Source organism: Sinocyclocheilus grahami, unplaced genomic scaffold (assembly GCF_001515645.1).
Source record: "Sinocyclocheilus grahami isolate Dianchi unplaced genomic scaffold, SAMN03320097.WGS_v1.1 scaffold1180.1, whole genome shotgun sequence".
In the NCBI taxonomy this organism is placed as follows: Eukaryota; Metazoa; Chordata; class Actinopteri; order Cypriniformes; family Cyprinidae; genus Sinocyclocheilus; species Sinocyclocheilus grahami.
Genome location: NW_015506359.1, coordinates 248,022 through 270,521, shown reverse-complemented (window position 1 = coordinate 270,521; position 22,500 = coordinate 248,022). Strand labels below are relative to the sequence as shown.

At 38.0% G+C, this 22,500-nt stretch overlaps 2 protein-coding genes across 5 annotated transcripts in view; one reads left to right on the top strand and one right to left on the bottom strand.

Annotated features, from left to right (window-relative positions):
• LOC107567684 (transgelin-like) overlaps positions 1–6,556 on the top strand; it is a 7,296-nt gene extending 740 nt beyond the window's left edge. Inside the window, exons 2-6 of one of the 3 annotated variants that reach the window (XM_016253398.1) lie at positions 629–680; positions 2,576–2,767; positions 3,326–3,494; positions 6,178–6,280; positions 6,355–6,556. In XM_016253398.1, coding sequence (XP_016108884.1) covers positions 663–680; positions 2,576–2,767; positions 3,326–3,494; positions 6,178–6,280; positions 6,355–6,502 — 630 coding nt within the window. In that variant the 5' untranslated portion in view covers positions 629–662 and the 3' untranslated portion in view covers positions 6,503–6,556. The remainder of the gene's footprint in view (positions 1–628; positions 681–2,575; positions 2,768–3,325; positions 3,495–6,177; positions 6,281–6,354) is intronic. The other 2 variants (XM_016253399.1, XM_016253400.1) reach the window with 2 other exon arrangements.
• A 437-nt stretch (positions 6,557–6,993) lies between these two features.
• The window catches only part of pcsk7 (proprotein convertase subtilisin/kexin type 7), a 25,202-nt gene continuing 9,695 nt past the window's right edge, over positions 6,994–22,500 (bottom strand). The window contains exons 5-16 of one of the 2 annotated variants that reach the window (XM_016253397.1): positions 22,332–22,422; positions 21,432–21,486; positions 20,057–20,195; positions 18,834–18,934; positions 17,315–17,482; positions 16,945–17,055; positions 16,759–16,861; positions 13,122–13,278; positions 12,949–13,043; positions 8,448–8,541; positions 8,160–8,277; positions 6,994–8,030 (exon numbers count right to left, since the gene is read on the bottom strand). In XM_016253397.1, coding sequence (XP_016108883.1) covers positions 7,809–8,030; positions 8,160–8,277; positions 8,448–8,541; positions 12,949–13,043; positions 13,122–13,278; positions 16,759–16,861; positions 16,945–17,055; positions 17,315–17,482; positions 18,834–18,934; positions 20,057–20,195; positions 21,432–21,486; positions 22,332–22,422 — 1,454 coding nt within the window. In that variant the 3' untranslated portion in view covers positions 6,994–7,808. The remainder of the gene's footprint in view (positions 8,031–8,159; positions 8,278–8,447; positions 8,542–12,948; positions 13,044–13,121; positions 13,279–16,758; positions 16,862–16,944; positions 17,056–17,314; positions 17,483–18,833; positions 18,935–20,056; positions 20,196–21,431; positions 21,487–22,331; positions 22,423–22,500) is intronic. The other variant, XM_016253396.1, reaches the window with a different exon arrangement.

The following is a 22,500-nucleotide window of genomic DNA, read 5'->3' as shown; positions in this document are numbered from 1 at the left end:
TTATATGTTTATAATGATATTTCTGTGTGATAGATAGATAAAGTGGAGACTAAATGAATTAACCAGTCAGCTTCATGAGCAAGCCAACCTGAACAGTGAGGATAAATGCTCATTGGGTGTAGATTACAAACACCCAATGCAGTACTGCAATGTAAAAGTTTATGGAAACTGAAGTGACACTTACAAATGTGTAAATGTCATTGTATTAGAAAATATTAAACAAGCACTTTAAGTGTTACATTTTTCTCAGCACTAACTTCACTTTTCTGACCTATCTTTAAATGAACTGTTATCTAGTGGTCCCATTTTTTTCTGGCTTGGTTATTGTGTAATCTAATGCATAATGTATATAAATATCAAACCAGAAGCCATTAACATTTGATACATTTATACTGACCATTTTTTTTACATTTTTAATTGTGGCTTCATTGTCTGTTTTTTAATTTAATTTAATTTAATTTAATTTAATTTAATTTAATTTAATTTAATTATTGATTTCATTTCATTAAATTTTTTGCTATTTGTCCACAAATTAATTATTAGAAAAAAATAATGAATTAATTAAAAAAAGGTGCAGATGTTTGCTGTAATGCTCATAGTGTGAATGACTTTAAACTCATTCCTTAAGGTTGGGACTTCAGAGGAACGTGGTAAAGCGCAGAATGGCAGCACAGGTGAAGGTGCTGCTCTCTTTGGGTGTGTGTGTGTGTGATTTGAGCTTCGCTTCGATGGTGTTACGGACTGCTGAGATGTGTGACTGTAGCTGATGGGGTTTCTGGAGGAGCATGTTCATCTGATCCTGTCATATTCAGCTGTACAGTACTGATTTCTCCATCCACCTCCACTCAAGGACTATATGAACATGTGAATCTCTCCGCCTCTGCCTCTCTGGTTGCTTTTTGTGTAACGGTTTAGCTCGGTTTGACACAGCATTTTTTTTATAATTGTGCTGAACTGTTTGCCATTGGAAATGTTGGACTGTTTACACCGCACAACATTTATAAGCATGATCTGTACGTTGATTTTACGGCTTTGTGGCTGCTTCCAATTGCGTCATTGGCTTTTTTCCACATTATTCTGATGGTGTTTAGCTTCTTTTAAAATTTCAGGAGAAGAGGATTTCAGGAAAGGTAAAATAGTGATAAACTTCCCCAACTTGTGTTCTTGTTGTATATCTTTATATAACAACAAGCAAGCATTATTCATGTTGATAATGTCTAATAACATTTGACGGAGGAACATTTCAGACAGACTACACTGTAACAAAAAGAACAATACAAAAATATAAGAAATCCGACATGGAGTTGCACATATCCTCCTGACTACCAGGAAAAAACTGTTTTGTGAATTTAGTATTTTGTCATGGCATTACATTGTCTAGAGCATAAGAACAATTTGAAAAATTAAATTTTTGAAGAAAAAAATGATATTTTATTCATATGTTATGCCAAGTCCTCTGTAGAAGACATCGGGACTTTACAAAGCCCTATTTTCTAAGAAATAAAAACACATGAATAAACATGAAAAAACAAAAACATTTCAGACAGACTACACTGTAACAAAAAGAACAATACAAAAATATAAGAAATCCGACATGGAGTTGCACATATCCTCCTGACTACCAGGAAAAAACTGTTTTGTGAATTTAGTATTTTGTCATGGCATTACATTGTCTAGAGCATAAGAACAATTTGAAAAATTAAATTTTTGAAGAAAAAAATGATATTTTATTCATATGTTATGCCATGTCCTCTGTAGAAGACATCGGGACTTTACAAAGCCCTATTTTCTAAGAAATAAAAACACATGAATAAACATGAAAAAACAAAATCTGATTTTTGTTATACCAAACTTTATATAAAGACGATTCTCAACTATGTTATGAAAGATATTTTTAAAAAACATTTTTCTTTATGCCAAATGTGTGTAAAATGGCCATAAACAAGTTTTTCCATTATAGACAATGTATCTAATTTGCATATGAATGTGTTTTTGGGGGCAACATACAATGAACAAATAAGTGCAATAATGGGAGTAATAATTAGCAAGATTTTCATAATAATATCTAATATTTAATAGGAATATTGATACCTAATTTTTTCTCTATTCATTTGTTGTGTCTCCCAAAATGTGTAATAAACATGCTTTAAGTCCTGGTGTCCGCTACAGTGGACACGTATGAAATCAACCTCCTGTTTCATAACAAGAAGCTCATATTTTGATTTGAAACCCCGTAACATCTTCCTGAGATGTTGATTTATGACAAACAATTATGTCAGATTTAAATGATAATTACAAAATATTATCATATTTCCATAAGAGTGTTACACTTGATCACTAAATGAATGTCAGCCATTTTTAAAGACCAAGGAGAGGAAGTGGTGACGGTGAAACATCCAATCATTTAATATCTCTGAAAAGCCCTGAATGTGCTCTGCACAGGACATCCAGACTTACAACTGTGGCATGTAACGTCTCAGAGAAATCACTAAAACATAATGTCTTCTACAGAGGACAAAACTCCATAGCTGGTATCAGGAGGATATTAAGAAACTTTATGTTATCCTCTACGCAGGGAGCTTCAACCATGGCAAACAAGGGTCCTTCATATGGGATGAGCCGCCAGGTGCAGGATAAAATCGAGCAGAAGTACGACCCTGAGCTGGAGGTGCGTTTGGTGGAGTGGATCGTGACTCAGTGCGGCTCTGGCGTTGGAAAACCAGAGGCTGGAAAACTGGGCTTCCAGACCTGGCTCAAAGACGGATGTGTAAGCCATGCATGTGTGGTGCTCCCAAGGCAATCACGCAAGCAACATGTTGTGCACTTTTAAGAAAAGGCTGCCAAGAAACAGGCTTTGACAGCATTTTATCTCACCTTTAACCAAGAAAAAAAAAAAAAGCTTGAGATTTAAAAATCTCTTTTGCAAGAGTGTCCTGGCCGAGGCAAGCAGCACATGTAGTTTCACAAAAATGATACTTTAGAAAAGATATACGTCATCTCATAAATGATCAGTAATAGTCATTTTTAATTAGTATTAGTAATAAAAAAAAGAAAGTGTTTTGACAAAATTATGAACGAGTGAAAAGCTAGCTGCTAGCTGAACCTAGGCTATTCAGTTAAAAAAAATACAAAATAAGAAGCTAAAACTAATAGGCATTGCAGGATTGGCACGAGAAATGCTAAGACCAACTAAACCTGAATAACATTCCTGTTGAGTGACAGATCAAACCACACTGGATCTGCATGAGTGACTTGGTGTTGTTATAACCTCCTTCATAAGGATGACGTTTCTGGCAGGTAATCTCGCTCTCCGCACCGTTCTCAGGTTTTGTGTGAGCTCATCAATACTCTGTGTAAGGACAAGCCTGTGAAGAAGATCCAGAGCTCCAGCATGGCTTTCAAACAGATGGAGCAGGTCTCTCAGTTCCTCAATGCTGCCGAGCAGTACGGCGTCGTCAAAACCGACATGTTTCAGACCGTAGATCTGTGGGAGGGTGAGTTCAACAAAACACATGCTGTATATATTCCTCACATTCAGATCTCATGTCAAATGCACAATTCAGTATATCGCTTTAAATGATCATTCTTTACATTTCTCTATTAACTTAACATTATCAGCTAACTTTAGATAAGTTTGATTCAATTTGAATACTTTTTAATGTATGGTATGAGACAAAGAGCAAAACTAAACTAGGTTATCATATATGCAGCAATCATCTGTGTCTGGTTAACAGCATACTAAACAATTTCATAGATTTAACTCTGTTTAGCGTGTACTGTAATACAAAATGAATATTAAAATAAAACATTCATTTTAAAGTAATACAAATTAATTGCACATTGACATGCCTCTCATACATCACCATTAAATTTCAATGGTTTGTATAGAATAATTCTAATAAACTTTAGTTTTTATTGAAATGAATTGGAAAGAAAAAGGAAATCAAAATAACTTGTTTTAGTTGTGTTTGTCTTTATTAAACCTGTTAATATCACCGTTATATTATGGGGAAAAGCATTCATCGTAATCCTTTTTGTTTGCATAATATTTCTTAGTACAAAGTAGTTAGGTCTAGTAGACTAGTTATTAGCCAATTTACTTTACTTTTACTTTAAACCCAGTAATATCCTCCATCCATCAATTCTCCAAACTGCTCGTCTCCTTTGTTTTGTTTTTTTAATACAAGATCAGGATGAGTTTGTTTCTTCATCAGATCTGGAGAAATGTAGCATTGCATCAGCGTCTCATCAATGGATGCTCTGCAGTGAATGGGTGCCGTCAGAATGAGAGTCCAAACAGCTGATAACAACCACCAAAAGTTGCATGTTTATAAGAAACAAATCCAGAAAATCCAGGAGATGCACTTCTTCACTGGAGGAAGAGTTATTATGGATTATGGATTCATGTTTTTAGTTAAAAGCGTCTTATACTGGATGTGTTTCAGCTTTTGTCTTCTCCAGATGTTAACTGATGGACTGGAGTGCTGTGGATTATTGTGATGTTTTTATCAGCTGTTTGGACTCTCATTCTGACGGCACCCATTCACTGCAGAGCATCCATTGCTGAGACACTGATGCAATGCTACATCTCATTAATGGAACAGCATTGGCATTTTATGTTTAATTTTTAAAGCTAGTTGACGATGCCAGAATTTACTTATCTTTTTTTACATTTGTAATAGGGTTAAAATAATAATGCTTTAGGTTTAGAATCAGTAACAATAACTATAACAATATATTTTGAATTGCAGGCAATAGCTTAAGAAAAAGTCCAAGAACAAAAGCATGAAAACATTGTATATACACATGATACTTTGGGCCCGAGGTGTGGAAAATATGATTTCTTATTAGTTCAGCAATAACCTTTCAAACGAAATGATCCTGACAACAGCCCAGGTGTAGATCATTGTACATCAGAGTTGAAATAAAACACTTGTTTGTTCCTGAAAAAATGCTCTCCGGACTGAAAAAGACAAACGGGAGCTCAGTGAGGAATTCAGCAAATGTGCTGATCTCCTGATTTCTGACACTGAGACTGTAAAATTATCCCTAATGCTACTGTAACAAATCTTTAAAGGGTGTTTTATCCATTCAGGCATTGATGTTACATTCAAACCACAATACAATCCCTTAATTACCAAAACACCCATAATTCCAAAAAAACAAGTATTTCTTCGTCTTCGAATATTTACTGGTATCTTCTGTTGCCATGGACAATGGTTATTATTAAAACAAACAAACATTCAACATCTAATCAATTGTGACCCTGGAGCACAAAAGCAGTCTTTAAAGGGTTAGTTCACCCAAAAATGAAAATTAGCCCATTAATTACTCACCCCCGAGGCATCCTAGGTGTATATGACTTTCTTCTTTCAGACAAATCCAGTCGGAGTTATATTAAACATTGTCTTTGATCTTTCAAGCTGTTTAATGGCACTGGAAGCAGCTCCGGGCGCATGACGTATGAGGTCAGCGCTGCGCATGCGCCGCTCAGAAGTGACGCACACGGAAGCGCAGCGGAGAGATCTCTGACTGGATTCGTCTGAAAGAAGAAAGTCATATACACCTAGGATGACTTGAGCGTGAGTAATTTATGGGCTAATTTTCATTTTTGGGTGAACTAACCCTTTAAGTCGGTGGGGTTATATTTGTAGCAATAGCCAAAAATACATTGTATGGGTCAAAATTATAGATTCTTTTTAATGCCAAAAATCATTAGGATATTAAGTAAAGATCATGTTCCATGAAGATATTTAGTAAATTTCCTACCGTAAATATATCAAAACTTAATGTTTGATTAGTAATATGCATTGCTAAGAACTTCATTTGAACAACTTTAAAGATGATTTTCTCAATATTTAGATTTTTTTGCACCCTCAGATTCCAGATTTTCAAATAGTTGCATCTCAACCAAATATTGTCCGATCCTAACAAACCACACATCAATGGAAAGCTTATTTATTCAGCTTTTAGATCATGTATAAATCTCAATTTCAAAAAATGTACCCTTATGACTGGTTTTCTGGTCCAGGGTCACAATTCCGTTAGAACAAATGTCTCCCTGCTAGATCCCAAAATTCAAGAAAATCAAAAACAGTCAAGATCTATGTGCATCTTCATAGCTTGCTTGTGCAAAAGAGCTGTGCTTTAATCATGCTGCTGCTGCTGTGACGTCAGGAAAGGACTTGGCCGCGGTGCAGAGGACACTCATGGCTCTGGGCAGCATCGCCGTTACTAAAGATGAGGGCAGCTTCCGCGGAGATCCCAGCTGGTTCTTCAAGTGAGTCCCGCTGATCACACGGACACAGCACTGCACACGCCACACGGACTGACGTGTCTGCTCTCTGTTTGCAGGAAAGCTCAGGAGAACCGGAGAGATTTCTCTGAAGGCCAGCTGAAAGAAGGGAAGAATGTCATAGGCCTGCAGATGGGATCCAATAAAGGGGCGACCCAGTCTGGCATGACAGGCTACGGCAGACCTCGACAGATCATGAACCCATGAGTCCTTCCCTCGGTTCCCCCGAGCATCACTGCATCCCAACCGCTGGACTACAAATGTTCAAAATATGACCAGAAGGACAGCGTAATAAATATAAATAAAGAATAACACCACTCGGTACTAAACCAAGTTTCCATATCCAGTGTCAATCCCTGCTTGTGGAACGTATCTGGTCCAATTAAAATTCTTTGTTGAGCAGAATTTTGCGTTTCATCTGAGTGCAACATGACAGATTGTGCGGTCTAATAAAGCAATAAGCCCCAAGAAGCCGTGGTTTTAGGCACTCCGCTTTTATAAAACGGTTACTCCATATACGTAGTAAGGTTTCACAAAATAAAACGGAGCAAATAAAGTGTAATGATATTAATAAAAACAGTATTCTTCCACCAAACAATGTAGCTCCTCAGAAACAGTTGTGGTTGCTACAAAGTGGTTGCAGAGCAACACACAAACATAAACAAAGGTGTGTGTTACTTTGTAGCGTCATTCACAACAGCTTCAGCTCAGCCAATCAGAATCAAGCACCGGAACTCTCCGCTTTATAAGAAACAGTTTGTAATATCTGCAAGTTAACATCACATCGAAATGAACCCCATTTACTTCTGTAATACACATTCCTGGTCTTATTGTGGTGCATGTTAATCCGAAAGGGAAAAAATTAGGCTAATGTCACTGATCAATCTTATTGTTTTCAATACCGGTCATATAGAAAGACTACCAATCAATTCCTCAGAGACGAAATCAAGCTCCACTCCTCTCATTACAGAAATTGGGTTGCGATCAACATTTTGTGTTGATTTTAAGAGCTCGTCTAAAAGCACGCAACACTGTAACCCATGCAGGGATACTAAAACACTTTCCCTTTTTGTTTTTATTCAAACCTCATCTGAGTTCTTGTTCACAAGAATACCACACTTCAGTAAAAAAAACCAAAAGAAAAACAGACTAGAATCAGTAAAATATCTGCGGGTAAGCAGACCTCCAGTTTAAACAATCTCTTACAGTCTTTCAAGTGTCAGGTATTTATAGACCTAAGAGTGACACATTCGATGCGTCACGATCAAGAAAAAAGTCATTATATTAAACTCCACAAAATATCATCCACGCAGCACTCGGCAAACCTCACTCACACATTCTCTCAATCATGCACTGAATGTTTCAAATACTGCACTCAACATCAGGCACTCTTAGAAGACAACATTGTCATGAACACAAAAGAAGGCAACTCAAAATAGAGCATTTGGCTCACATGCGCAAACAAAAGCGAAGTGCAACCTGAAATTTCAAACGAAAGAAATGGAGACACGTGCTACGTGTTCTCATCAGCAGCAATGAGCGGGACTTTGGACTCGTTGTCCATCTCGGGCTGGATTTCCACCACTTGACTGTCCTCTAGGCCCGTGGATCCGGCCTGAAAGCCTCTGTCCCGTCCCGTCGTGCTCCATCCACGCCGGTCCCAATGAGTGAGGGTCACCTCCAGAGTGTAATAGAGCGACCAGAAGAGAGCGAAACAGCCCAGCAGCAGGAGAGACTGCAGACCACAAAACACGCTATAAATTCACGTGCAAAATGACATATGCATTGGGTTCGGTTCAAGCCATACACTAGTTACACATGTGACGGCGTGTGCAACCATGCTGGTGTTTTCAGGAAGACACACCTTCAGGCTGCTCGAGGTGAACGGGCTCACGATTTCAGGAGGAACGTCGATACCAGGAGGACAGGGAAGAGCAAAACTTCTGTCCAGATACTGTCCACCCATGGCGTCTTCAACAACCCTGACAATTCAAACAAACACGCATGGAAATGTATTAACACTAAACTGATTCAGGATTACACTGCTGAAGCTAACAGACCAGAGTCAGAGCGTGTATTGTTTTTTAACATCTAAAACATCTTCAAGTAAATGCAACGAGCTCATGTTGAGTACCAGTCCTCTGTGGCTCACCTCCGTCTCTCTTTCACCTGCTGAAGAGACATAGATGAGCCGTATAGAGTGAGTTTCCAGTGCTTCAGGACGCCTGATGGCAGAGTCGGCTCTTCTGAAAGACAGAAACACGGGTGACACATTAGGGCTGGGTAAAAAAATATAGATGTTTAATCGATTCTCATTAATATGAAACAATATCGATTCATAAATCCCAAGAATCAATTAGTCTAGCTTGTCAGATAATGAACGGAACAGTGTAGCAATCCCACCCATCCAATAAATTGCAATACACTTTGTGATTTGTTACTTTTGATATGAAACAATGTCTCAGATTCTGTCCATTTTATTACAATATTCAAATATGAAATGCCGTTTTGGCGCGGTTTAATGTGGAGTGACAGATCGCTGTGAACTGATCGTCTCCTCCGCTTTAATAGTGGTTACAGCATGAAATAAACATGAATGAACATCCGAGGGTGTTAAAAGAAAGAGCACAACTTACCGAATCCATCTCCTGTCTCATGAAATCGCTCAATCAGTGTTTCAAACGTGGAAAGATGACAATAGCTTGTAAACAATCTGTCACGTAACGTCACATTTACCACAGATAAACCTACTCGGTGAACACGAACTAGAAAAATTAACTCTAGAGTGGAGCATTAATTTTTTTACTGTTCTTCGATATTTAATTTATGTTTGAATAAATCCATCAAGTTTTTGTGACAACCACCATTTAAATGTTTATATTAAAAAATAAAAAAAAAACTAATTGAAATAGCCTATAATTATGTAATTTAAAGTGCAGGTCATATGGTATTTTAAAGTGTCCTAATATTGTGTAGGAGTCCCCTACAACAGGTTTAAATGCATCTAAGATCAGAAAACATTGTAATTTTCTCAGAATATACATTTAATATTAGAGTCATTTGCCAATGATTTCTAAACGGTTCGTTTCAAGCAAGTTCGGAGCAAACCCCGCCCTTCCATAAGCCTACTCTGCTCTGATTGGTCAGCTGGCCAAACCTGCTGTGATTGGCACAGAGCAAGACATGAGCACAACAACTAGCATGTATTTACATAGAAAAGCTATGGGAAAGTAGTGCAGTGGAATGGAAAAATGCATTCTGTGTGAACGGCCCATTAGGCTCTATGTTGTTTCAAAAGGAATATTTCATCCAAACTGTACTGTTTACTTTACTGATTTAAAGTGAGGAGAGCACAGTGATTTTTTTATTTTTGACAATCATTTTGCTCCATTTGTATTCTGTTGTGCCCACTGCATCTGTAATACACAAGTCGTACAAAACATCTTGCTTGAAACAGAATACGTGGACGTTTGGTCCTCTTAGACAAACAAAACTTTTCTTCAAATTGTGAATGGATTATGTAGAGAAACCGAGCAATGATATAATCAACTAACTACACAATCAATCTCTTATTTACACTGTGTGTGTGCTTTTTTCTCTCGGTATAATAGGTAGACAACAAAATATGAACTGCAATCTTTTCAAATGTCCCTTGGAAAACCATTAGTCTCACTAAACGCAGTGTGTAAATATCATTTGTGACCTGTGCTGGCAAAATGAGTCACAATGAGCAATTTTTCAAAAGGAGTTATTTTCATGTTCACATTCTCCATTAAAAGACCTTCAGAGTGATGTATGATTTGTTAGAATCGGGCGAAAAATGACTGAGCTACACCTGTTTGAAGTCGATAGAGTCAGCAAAGTCAATTCTGAGGAAAATCAAGTTAAAGTTTTCTGAAGGTTCCACCTGCAACGCTGCATCTTTTCCTCCAGTTCTTATCTTAATAATCATTACTGTATTAATAGTCACAATACAGCTATTTTTTATTTGATCTTTGATATTGTAAATAAGAACAGATGCAAAAAAAAAAAAAAACAGTAGAACAAATATAAGAAAAAAAGCAAATAGTGCATTACATGTTTAATTTTACATCCAAACAAAAGCATTAAAAAAACAAATAATCAAATGTAAAAATCCCTTTAGTGTGTTCATTACAAATAAATTGATTATTAAAAGTACAAAAGCAGTTCAATCAAGAGCAGCTTTCTTTTATTGTTAGATTAACATTAATGAGACAGACGGCCTATATTAAGACCTACTGTAATGCACGGATCTAATATAATGTTACACATCAGATGTTTTTCCCCAAACGTTCACTTAAGACATAACAGAGTATGTTTGCGTGAATACTTAAATACTGTAATTCTGTGTATATGCATCGGGATCGCGCGCTTCGGATGACAGTCAGCGTGAGAAGCGAGCGGAGAAAAGATGCTCCTCTCAGAAAACGCACAAATAAAGATAATTTTAGATGTTTAATTACTATTTGGAGCACTGGGATCGCTAGACGAGGGCTTAAAGAGGACATAACACACAGAGTTTCACCCAATCTCATGTTAATCTTGAGTACCTATAGAGTAGTACTGCATCCTTCATATCGCCAAAAAGTCTTTAGTTTTAAAATAAAAGAAACAGCTCGTTCTGGTCGATGCGCATATCGCCAAAAAGTCTTTAGTTTTATCATATTTATAAAAGAAAGAAACAGCTCGTTCTGGTCTATGCGCGCTCTTCCGGGAGAAATGCCCATATAAGGAGTTCCACCCTCGTTTACGTCATTAAGAGCCACGATCGAAAAAAAACTCTCCGAAACTTGTACGAACCCGGAAGTAAGATTGTTTGGCACAGAAATACTTCGTCATAAGTCCAAATTGTTTTTTGAAACTTTGTCCATGCTTTGCATGATAATCCATCTCTTTAACAGTGTAAACAACTCTGAATGCATGAAACCGCATTGTACCCCCCCTTTAATGAACTCATTTATGACCCTGGAGCACAAAACCAGTCATAAGTGTCAGTTTTTTTTTTATTGAGATGTATACACCATCTGATGCTGAATAAATAAGCTTTTCATTGATGTATGGTTTGTTAGGATCGGACAATATTTGGTCGAGATACAACTATTTGAAAATCTGGAAACCCCCCCCCTCCCGCACTCCCCCACTCTCTCCGTCTCACACACACACACACACACACACACACACACACACACACACACACACACACACACACACACACACACACACACTCACTGTCACTCAGACACACTCACTCACTCACTCACTCACACTCACTCAGTCAGTCACACACACACAGAGGAGAAATCACTAATAAAATATTACACAACCACAGGTTTTTAGACAGATAATCATGGCAGCGTCTCAGAAAACAGGACGTTCTGGCAAAGTTATGAACAAACGTTCTTTCAATAATAATAATAGAATGTTCGCTCAATGTTATCTGGTCTGTAGCAATGTTATCAAAACATTAGCAAAAAAACGAATGTTTTTTGAAACATTTTAGTTGGATGTTCATCTAACGTTTTTTAATCATTACTACTAGTTAATTCAGTTGGTTCAGATAGCATTAAAAAGTCTCCATAATGTCTGTAAAATTATAAAATTGAAAATCGAACCCTTAATGTTTTCTCTAACATTCACGTGTTTGAATGTTTTGAACGTTCTGAGAAGTAATGTTTTCATAGCTCAATGAGAACATTCTTCGAACATTTATATGTGACCCTGGAGCACAAAACCAGTCATAAGTGTCAGTTTTTTTTTTATTGAGATGTATACACCATCTGATGCTGAATAAATAAGCTTTTCATTGATGTATGGTTTGTTAGGATCGGACAATATTTGGTCGAGATACAACTATTTGAAAATCTGGAATCTGAGGGTGCAAAAAAATCTAAATATTGAGAAAATCATCTTTAAAGTTGTCCAAATGAAGTTCTTAGCAATGCATATTACTAATCAAAAAATTAAGCTTTGATATATTTACGGTAGGACATTTACAAAATATCTTCATGGAACATGATCTTTACTTAATATCCTAATGATTTTTGGCATAAAAGAGAAATGTATAATTGTGACCCATACAATGTATTGTTGGCTATTTCTACAAATTAAAAGTCCCCCAGCGACTCAACACTGCTTTTGTGCTCCAGGGCCACATTTTTGTGAAAACCTCAAATTTGACTTGTTTTGCCTGTAGCTCAAAATTAGGCCGTGCGCATTCCGACTCATTTTGCCAGCACGGGTCACATACAATATCCTTTTAGTTATCATCTCTAGTATTGCTCGCAGAAAAGTAAAGCTGTTTGTTTGCACCTTGCAATTTTTGTTTCAGTTCAAAAAATGTTGTTTCAGTTCATACCTGATAGCGTTTCTGTGGACAGTTGCTCATTAAACACTTTGCAAAGACCAAAACATTGGCTTTGCCAAGTAAGCCTCTCTTAAAAATGTTTTTTTTTTTTTTTGCAAGGACAGTTGAACAGCTGCCAGTAAATGACTTGGGATTACGCATGCTCTTGTGGTGCCATCAGCGTTTATTGTATTTTGAAGATGTTCCCGTGATGCTAAAGGTAGCAGCTAATGAAGGAAAGTGTTGCACAAAAAATGAGTTTAGTAATATGTAGACTGTATTGTCTTACTGTGGTCGGTGATTTGTAGACTGTATTGTCCCTCGGCTCTTTCTCCCCAGCATCGCACAGTGGAAAACGTCCAGTCCGTGAATCCAGTCGTATCTCTACTCAAACAACAAAACTGGTGTTAAAAGCGGCCTCACCGTGTGTGTGGAGCGAGTCAGAAGTGTGGGGACACTCACACATCCAGCGGTCTCTGGGCCCCGATCAGAGAGCTCATTCCACTGGGACAGACGAGCCAGATCTCCACGCTCGCGCGCCGCGGATGGACGATCGTCACAGTAACAGACACGTGCTCCAGCGTCTGCATGCCAGACTGCCTCAGCTCAGACAGAGAGACTATGAACCAAAGAGATTCAAATGAAAGAGTAATACACTTATAGCTTTATTTTGCATTAAACAAAATCAATTGAAACATGCAACCGATTTTCATTTCACCACTGATATGAAGCAATTACAAAGAGCAGAAACAAATCCACGGTGCATGCATGACGTCTGATGCAAGACTAGTTTACCGACGCATTCACACATGGCACTGCGGTCCACATTCACATCTGAACACTAGTTGACCTTCACGTTAAACCACTTAAATAATCAGGCTTTAGTCAGACATGAATCTTGCATCAAGCCAGACAAATGTTAAACAGGGTGAGCAATTCAGTCCAATTATTGTGTGCTGCTTTATAAAAGACCACATTGCTAAAGGTCATGTTGATTTAATACAGTACATTTCCCCCCAAAAAAATTGCGCCAGAAAATTACGGTAAGACTATATTTTAAGGACCAATTCCAACTACTAACTAGTTGCATATTAGCATGCATATTACTAGCATATTGGCTGTTTATTAGTACTTATAATGCACATATTAATGTCTTATTCTGCATGACCATATTCTAGATCCAGTAATCCCACCCAATACCTGTTTTGTAATAATCTCAACGGCCCCTTCCTGCTTACCCTTTTATACTTTACAGCAGTTATTAAAGAAGAAATCTATTTTATTTCTATACAGAGCTGCAGTGACAATGTCAATATGCGAGCTTGATAGGCTCCTGCTGACGCAGTTATGCTGCTGCTACAAACACATTAATGCTTTAAAATAACACAACTGCAGTAAGAGCGTGACTGAAGGACTGCTGAAAGAGAAGAGTGCAATTCTGAATTCTTACATTAAGCTACACTAACTCCATGGCATTTCCTCAGAGAGGCTTGCTAAAACAAGCTCAACACTCTCTAACCATATAGGGAAATTATCCAAGCTCAGGGCGAGAGACAGAGAGAGAGAGAGAGAGAGAGGGAGAGAGGGAGAGAGAGGTGTAGAGAGAGAGAGAGAGAGAGAGAGAGAGAGAGAGAGAGAGAGAGAGAGAGAGAGAGAGAGAGAGAGAGAGAGAGAGAGAGAGAGAGAGAGAGAGAGAGAGAGAGAGAGAGAGAGAGAGAGAGAGAGAGAGAGAGAGAGAGAGAGAGAGAGAGAGAGAGAGAGAGAGAGAGAGAGAGAGAGAGAGAGAGAGAGAGAGAGAGAGAGAGAGAGAGAGAGAGAGAGAGAGAGAGAGAGAGAGAGAGAGAGAGAGAGAGAGAGAGAGAGAGAGAGAGAGAGAGAGAGAGAGAGAGAGAGAGAGAGAGAGAGAGAGAGAGAGAGAGAGAGAGAGAGAGAGAGAGAGAGAGAGAGAGAGAGAGAGAGAGAGAGAGAGAGAGAGAGAGAGAGAGAGAGAGAGAGAGAGAGAGAGAGAGAGAGAGAGAGAGAGAGAGAGAGAGAGAGAGAGAGAGAGAGAGAGAGAGAGAGAGAGAGAGAGAGAGAGAGAGAGAGAGAGAGAGAGAGAGAGAGAGAGAGAGAGAGAGAGAGAGAGAGAGAGAGAGAGAGAGAGAGAGAGAGAGAGAGAGAGAGAGAGAGAGAGAGAGAGAGAGAGAGAGAGAGAGAGAGAGAGAGAGAGAGAGAGAGAGAGAGAGAGAGAGAGAGAGAGAGAGAGAGAGAGAGAGAGAGAGAGAGAGAGAGAGAGAGAGAGAGAGAGAGAGAGAGAGAGAGAGAGAGAGAGAGAGAGAGAGAGAGAGAGAGAGAGAGAGAGAGAGAGAGAGAGAGAGAGAGAGAGAGAGAGAGAGAGAGAGAGAGAGAGAGAGAGAGAGAGAGAGAGAGAGAGAGAGAGAGAGAGAGAGAGAGAGAGAGAGAGAGAGAGAGAGAGAGAGAGAGAGAGAGAGAGAGAGAGAGAGAGAGAGAGAGAGAGAGAGAGAGAGAGAGAGAGAGAGAGAGAGAGAGAGAGAGAGAGAGAGAGAGAGAGAGAGAGAGAGAGAGAGGGAGAGAGAGGGAGCGGGAGGGAGGGAGGGAGGGAAGGAGAGAGGGAGAGAGAGATCAGTTCATCATGGTAAACAATTAGAGAAAGGTATAAACAACAAAAAAAAACATGCTAAAGGTTCATTATGTGTCAGATACAAACACTGCGCACAACCCCTTAAAGTCATCAGCTGACAATGACATCTCTTCTCTGGACAAATGAACAAAACCAAGCCCCGTCCTTCATTTTTCCCCATTCACAAAGCTGTTTCTCTCAGATATCAAGTTACAAGAAGGAAGAAAAGACGATCACAGCTTCTGTTTCATGCCGATATTAATGCTTTTGAGAGCAAGTGATTGTGTATAAACCTACTTATGAATGAAACTGAAGTGAACCCTTCCTGAGAGGCCATTTCATTTCTGTTACACTATTAAAACACCTTTTCCACCAATATCCAAGCGAATTTAATCAGGTTAGATGTCATATTGAATTAAACGCAGATGAAAACGAGGCTTGCGGTCTTTATAATGGCACTCACTGTGTATTTTCACAAATCACAACCTTCAAAACGTTTTTGAGTTTTTGTCTACCAAACGTTTTTTGGAAAGATGTTTCGTCAGCTGAATAATCAACAGTACAATCCATTGAACGCACTGTACTTCAGTCCCTCACAGCCTCGTTTTCATTCCTGTCAGATGGTAAATATGGAGCTACACTATTAGAAACTGCCATCTCACTATCACTGGGTTTCATCAAGTTACATCTTAAGTAGTTAACCTTTATAGCTGTTTTTATTTAGATCTTTTACAATTCATCAATATATTTGAATCTGGAAAAAAAAAAAAAAAAAGATACATTTCTGAAAATTTTAAATGCATTAATTTGGAATTTTTCCCTATTTGTCCATACATTTAGATTGTACGGATAAAAGAAATAAATAAAATCACAAATGTATCATTTTCTAAATATATCATTTAATATCATCTGTAAATGTAAATTTGATCCAACTTTGCCACATTACATAAACAGTGCTGCTGAACATCTCATTTGAAAGATGTGAGCTCAATGGAGAAGGGAAACAACATTTCACTTTCATGGTATACTTGAACACATAAACACAGACAAACTTGTCCAAATAAGGGCAGACTAGTGCTGTCTGTGGCACGGATCCATTAACAGAGCACACAGATGTCATAGTAGCCCTTTTTATGGTTTGTTCTGAATTACATATTAGATCGGAAAACTGTAAATATTTTAGTCACACTTTAGTTTGGGAAACAATTCCCACTATGAAATAACTATGATTTTGCATCAATAAACTCCTGATGTGCTGCTTATTAATAGTTAGTAAGATAGTTAAGCATGGGGTTTAGGATTGTAGGGATCTGAAATATAGTCATGCATAATTAGGCTTTAATAAGTGCTTCAGAAGCACTAGTATGTGCTAGTAATATGCATGCTAATAAGCAACTAGTTGATAGCGAGAATTGGTCCTTAAAATAAAGAGTAACCAATAATTTAATTTCAGTGTGCTACTCCATCTAAATCTCTTACCATTCCAGGTGTGAGTGAGAGTTTTGGGATACTCTGGGATGCCCTCGTTGGTCTTTAAAACTGGGCTCTGGTAGGACACCAAAAAGGGGACGGACTCCCAGACCTGCCAGACATATAGAAATAGACTCTCAGCTGCTTAATGAAGCCTGTGTTTCTCTGAAAGCAGCGCTGCTGTGATGGATCTACCTTGGCAGCATTAACGAGCCTCCAGGCGTTTAGCAATCCAAAGCCGTACTTGTGACTGTGGTGGAAACCAGCTCCATTGATTCCCCAGTCAGCCTGAGCGTCAGCGTCATGCTAAAGACATAAAGACACCTCAGCATTAAACTACTGACATTATTAAAACCTTAAACTGACTAGAGAGATGTAGGTTTATTTACAGCCTTTAAATAATTTGCTGGTTTATAGAACTGCCGCATTAAAGCAATATCACAGCTATGATCTTGCTGTAGAACTGAATATCATCATGGCTGCTTACTATAGCTGACATTCAGAACAGCACCACTCCTGCTTAAAAATGCATGTTGACTGCAGGTTATTGCATGTCGACAGCTACCTGTGTTGCTGTGTAGGTGATGATGTGCTGGACGTCCCGCCAGCTCAGACAGGGCCGCACCTGCAGCATGAGCGCCACCATCCCTGCAGCCAGAGGAGCAGCCGCTGAAGTGCCTGTGTGTCCGTCGGTACAGCCGGTGCCGCTCTGCAGCGACCAGTCAGACGTCACCTGAGAGAAACACATCAGGAAACTGAATCTAAAACCTCTAGATCCTCTGGTGATGCTTACAGGACTTCTCCAGTCATTTAAAGCTCCTAAACTCTGCCCCTGCACGCTCACGCTTATCTGCATATCCACTACAACAGGCGATATGGGCTCAAATTCATATCTCGGTATTTTTTGGACCGATTTGCGATATACGATATATATCTCTGTATTTTCGTTTTTGTATTTTAAAAAATCTGTATTTAATATATATTTCACTTACCGCTCAACAAAACAATACATATTAAAGGCTATGAAAACAAATAAAGTGAATGTAACCACGTAAGCCTTTATATTATGTGCAAAAAAGGGTTAAAATCACATTTCATTCTAACACTGTAACATTGCAATCTAAAAACAAAAATAAGGCTTTTAAAGCGGAAGTTAAATTCACTAAACTAAAAATGAATATAAATGAGAACAAAAGCACAGAGTTGTGTTAGGCTATTTTGATTACTTCATTACAGTCACTTTACAGTCAAAAATAGACTTACTTGCAGGTTTAAAATTCTACATGTCACATACATTGTCCAACTACAAATATTTCAGCGAAATGTATTATTTTAGTCAGAATTATTGCGCTCCTATTTAATTGAGCTCTGTCTGTTTGGGCGGCGCTCGTTCACTGAAGTCTGTGAAGTTTAGCGGAGAATCCCAAAGCAGAAGCTCAAGCACTCCTGACAGCAAAATGGAAATATTTCCATGGCTTTCTAACATTTACAGACAGAGAATATACCTGTGAAATGTAAGTTATGCATTCAGGAAGACAGCACATCTCAAACACATTAAACAGCGCGAGTAGCCTAGCGTCTCTGTCAGCGGCACACACAGCCTTTCTGTCAGAGCCGCTTAAACTAATATGCCAAACCAAACTATAAACTAAATCTTACCAGTTTTTAAAGGCCTTAATATGAAGCTTGGATTATACACTTTCTCTGCAGCAGCTCAGTCTGTGTCAGATGCGCTCGTATCAAACTACTGTATATCGATATAAACGGTATTGCCTCATATCGAATCGCTTATAAAGAAAATATCGATATATCGTACAAACTCGATATACCGCCCAGCCCTAATATCCACGCCCACACCTCAACGTCCAATCAGCATCCAGAGCCTCTAACGGCAGCTGCAGTGATGCGATGACTTTACCAATTGCTGATTGGGTCTTTTATTCAGAAGGCGGGGCTTATTCTGCCATACTGCGTGTCGTGATGGAGACAAAAAGGTTTCTTTGACTAAACATTTTCTTTCACACAATACATATGCCTGACTTATGTTATAATCAAGCGTACTTTAACAGGCTACTGATACTCACTATACTGCGCAGCTGTCTGCTCCCACTGCTGAACGTGACGGCCAGCATAGACGCACACTCTTCTGCATAAAATGGCCTTTTGCCATTCTCATCAACCGCGCCTGCAATTACACAACATCATTCACGGTCTTAAAAAGAGCCTTCGTTTTCTTAAAGGGATAGTTCACCAAAAATCTAAATTCGCCGTTAGTTTACTCATCCTCATGCCATCTGAGATGTATGTGACTGTATTTCTTCAGTAGCACAGTAAAGATCTCGGTCGTTGATGATTCAGTTGCTGCCGTCACTTCGATAGACATAAAAAGCAAGGAGCGTAGAATGAATCCCTCGGCTCCTGACCATATATATTGAGGTCTTATGAAGCGAAACGATTGGTCTGTGCAAGAAACTGAACATTATTTACTACATTATAACACGATTCTTTTCTGCAAACTGGTTCTTTCTGACAGTTTGTTTCAACTGGTTCAAAAAAACTGATTGATCAGTTTGTTCACGTAATCACGTGACTATTATATTATTAAAGCAACCAATAATGATGTGAAATGTAGATGTTTTACATGTCTGAAGCACATAAAGTGAATAAACTTGTCTTAACCAACTCACCTTTTTACATAAACCATGAGAAACCACAAAAACTTTCATTTTTGCCCCTTCATACAAGTGGTCGGTCCGATTCGATGAACTGGTTCAGCTCGCTCACCAAAAAGAACCGGTTCAAAAGAATGATTCGTTCGTGAACCGGACATCACTCCGGACCGTTTGTCTGAGGCTCTGGATTACAGGTAATAATGTTCAGTTCAGTTTCTTGCACAGACTGATCGTTTCGCTTCATAAGACCTCAGTGCATCGTCAGGAGCCACGGGGATTCATTTTGTGTGGCCTGAAATGCTTTCTTTGACTCTCAAAGTGACAGTAGCTGCTGACTTGCATTTTAAGAACCACCAGGGGCCACAGTTTCAGTTAAAAATCTGTTCTCAACACAAGTCGCCTACATCTTGCATGGTCTGAGGGCGAGTAAATTAGCAGCAGATTTTCACTTTTGGGTGAACTATCCCTTTAATGCTATACAACAAATATAGAAATACAGATGTTAATACAGATATTAAAAAAATACGAAATTAAGATTCTGGGCTGAAATCTGATTCAGAAATGTTCCTGACAGCTTTGATCAGACAAGGTTTAGACACTCATACGTTAACTGAGCTGAGAAAGCAGTTCATTACCAATGGTGACGGTGTAGATGGAGTTAGCATAGCCGTCATAGTTGCAGTTGTCGTCATATTGTCCTCCATTACCACTGGCGACAACAAAGATGCTACCGAAACCTCTCCTGCCTGCAATAACTCCATGCTGCAGCGCCGCCTGTGCACAAACAACGGAACCATTCTTTGTAAGAATCAGACTAAAACATGGATTAATTACTCAAAACCACTGTTGGCTGAACTCTGGGGTTGCAAAAAGAAAATAGACTGCTGTTCAAAAGTTTGAGATCAGTAAGATCTGTAATGCGTTTTAAAGAAGTCTCTTTTGCTCATTAAGGCTGCATTTATTTGACCAAAATACAGTAAAATATTCAAATATTGGTTTCCTATTTTAATATACTTTAAAATATAATTTATTCCTGTGATGTGCAGCTGTATTTTCAGCATCATTACTCCAGTCTTCAGTATCACGTGATCTTCAGAAATCAGTATAATATCCTGATTTATTATCAATGTTGGAAACAGTTTTTGCTGCTTCATATCTTTTTGGAACCTGTGATACTTTTTCAGGATTATTTGATGAATGAAGTTAAAAAAAGAACAGCATTTGTTTAAAATAGAAATATGTTCTAACAATATATTTTTTATCAATTTAACACATCTTTGCTGAATAAAATAATTTCTTTCAAAAACAAACAAACAAAAAAAAAAGAAAGAAAGAAAACAAAAAATACTGACCCCAAACTTTTGAATGGTAGTGTATACTATTAGAAAAAATATATATTTTGAATAAATGCTGTTCTTTTTAACTTTCTATTCATCAAAGGATCCTGAAAAAAGTATCACAGGTTCCAAAAAAATATGAAGTAGCAAAACTGTTTCCAACATTGATAATAAATCAGCATATTATACTGATTTCTGAAGATCATGTGACACTGAAGACTGGAGTAATGATGCTGAAAATACAGCTGCGCATCACAGAAATACATTACAGTTTAAAATAGAAAACCATTATTTTAAATAGCAATAATATTTCACAACATTAGTGTTTATTCTGTACGTCTGATCAAATAAATGCAGCCTTGATGAGCAGAAGAGACTTCTTTAAAACGCATTACAAATCTTACCGATCCCAAACTTTCGAAAGGCAGTGTATCTGTAATGGCAGAACATGCATCTTGTTTTACATGTAGCTGTTTGATTTTATGTAAGGGTCTTATTGGCATGTTGAAGCTATGGCTGAAGCACCAGCACTTTATCTTGGTGCAAGTACAGAGAACCAAACACATTGCTGAGGTGCAGCCAATCATATGGAGAAGGATGCATGTCTTCTGCTTCTCATGATTAAACGCATTACTCTGATGAAATGTAAAGGACTAGTTTCAGACGGCCTAACCTTGCCTAAGGGATGCGGTCCATCAACCGTACGGCCATCATCATCCGGACCCCAACTACAGCACAAAATACACACGGTACCCATTTCAGTAAAGTCTCAAATTAAAAGTGGGACAAGTTAACATTCATAGATTATGAACTAGTGGTTTATGCATTATCTAACATGAACTGAAAATAAACAATATATAGTTTTCAGCAATAATTAATGCTTATGAAAGTGCAGTTGTTCTCGGTTCGTTCATGTTAACAGATACAGCTTTTGATTTTAAAAATGTATTGCTGAAATTAATATTACAATTCAAAAAGAAATATCAATGTTAGTTAGTGTTAACTAATGTAGCTAAACAATGTTAATAAATGGAACCTTGTCCTGCAACCCTTATTTGTTTTAATCGGCTTACTAAAACTGTGCTCAGTTGAAAAACAAAATGCACTGAGCATTAAATACTGTCAACAAAAGCAAATAAATAAAAATAAAAATATTTGTGATAACGGTAACACTTTACAGTAAGGTTCCTTTAGTTAATGTTAGTTAATGTATTAACTAACATGAACGAACAATGAACAATACATTACAGTATTTATTAATGCTAAAGAAAATACAGTTCATTGTTAGTTCATGTAAGTGCATTAACTAATGTTAACAAGCACAACTTTTGATTTTAATAATGCATTAGTAAATGTTGAAATTAACATTAGCAAATATTAATAAATGCTGTAGAAGTATTGTTCATTCTTAGTTTATGTTAACTAAATTAATGTCAGTTAGTTAAGTTCCTTAACTAATGTTAATCATTAACTAATGTTAACTAATGAACCTTATTGTAAAGTGTTACTGTGATAACTACATTAAAATATCCATCATATAACAAATTCTTCAGTGAGCTTGCACAAAAAGTACCTGCAGCTGTAGACGTCATTAACTTGGTAATGCTTATTAAAAGCAACAGCCTCCATGCTGTCTGTGAGGGGTCCGTCCAAAACTCTGATGCCTACGAGGACACGCAGACACACAGGCGCACGCACACACACACACACACACACACGCACGCACACACACGCACACACAC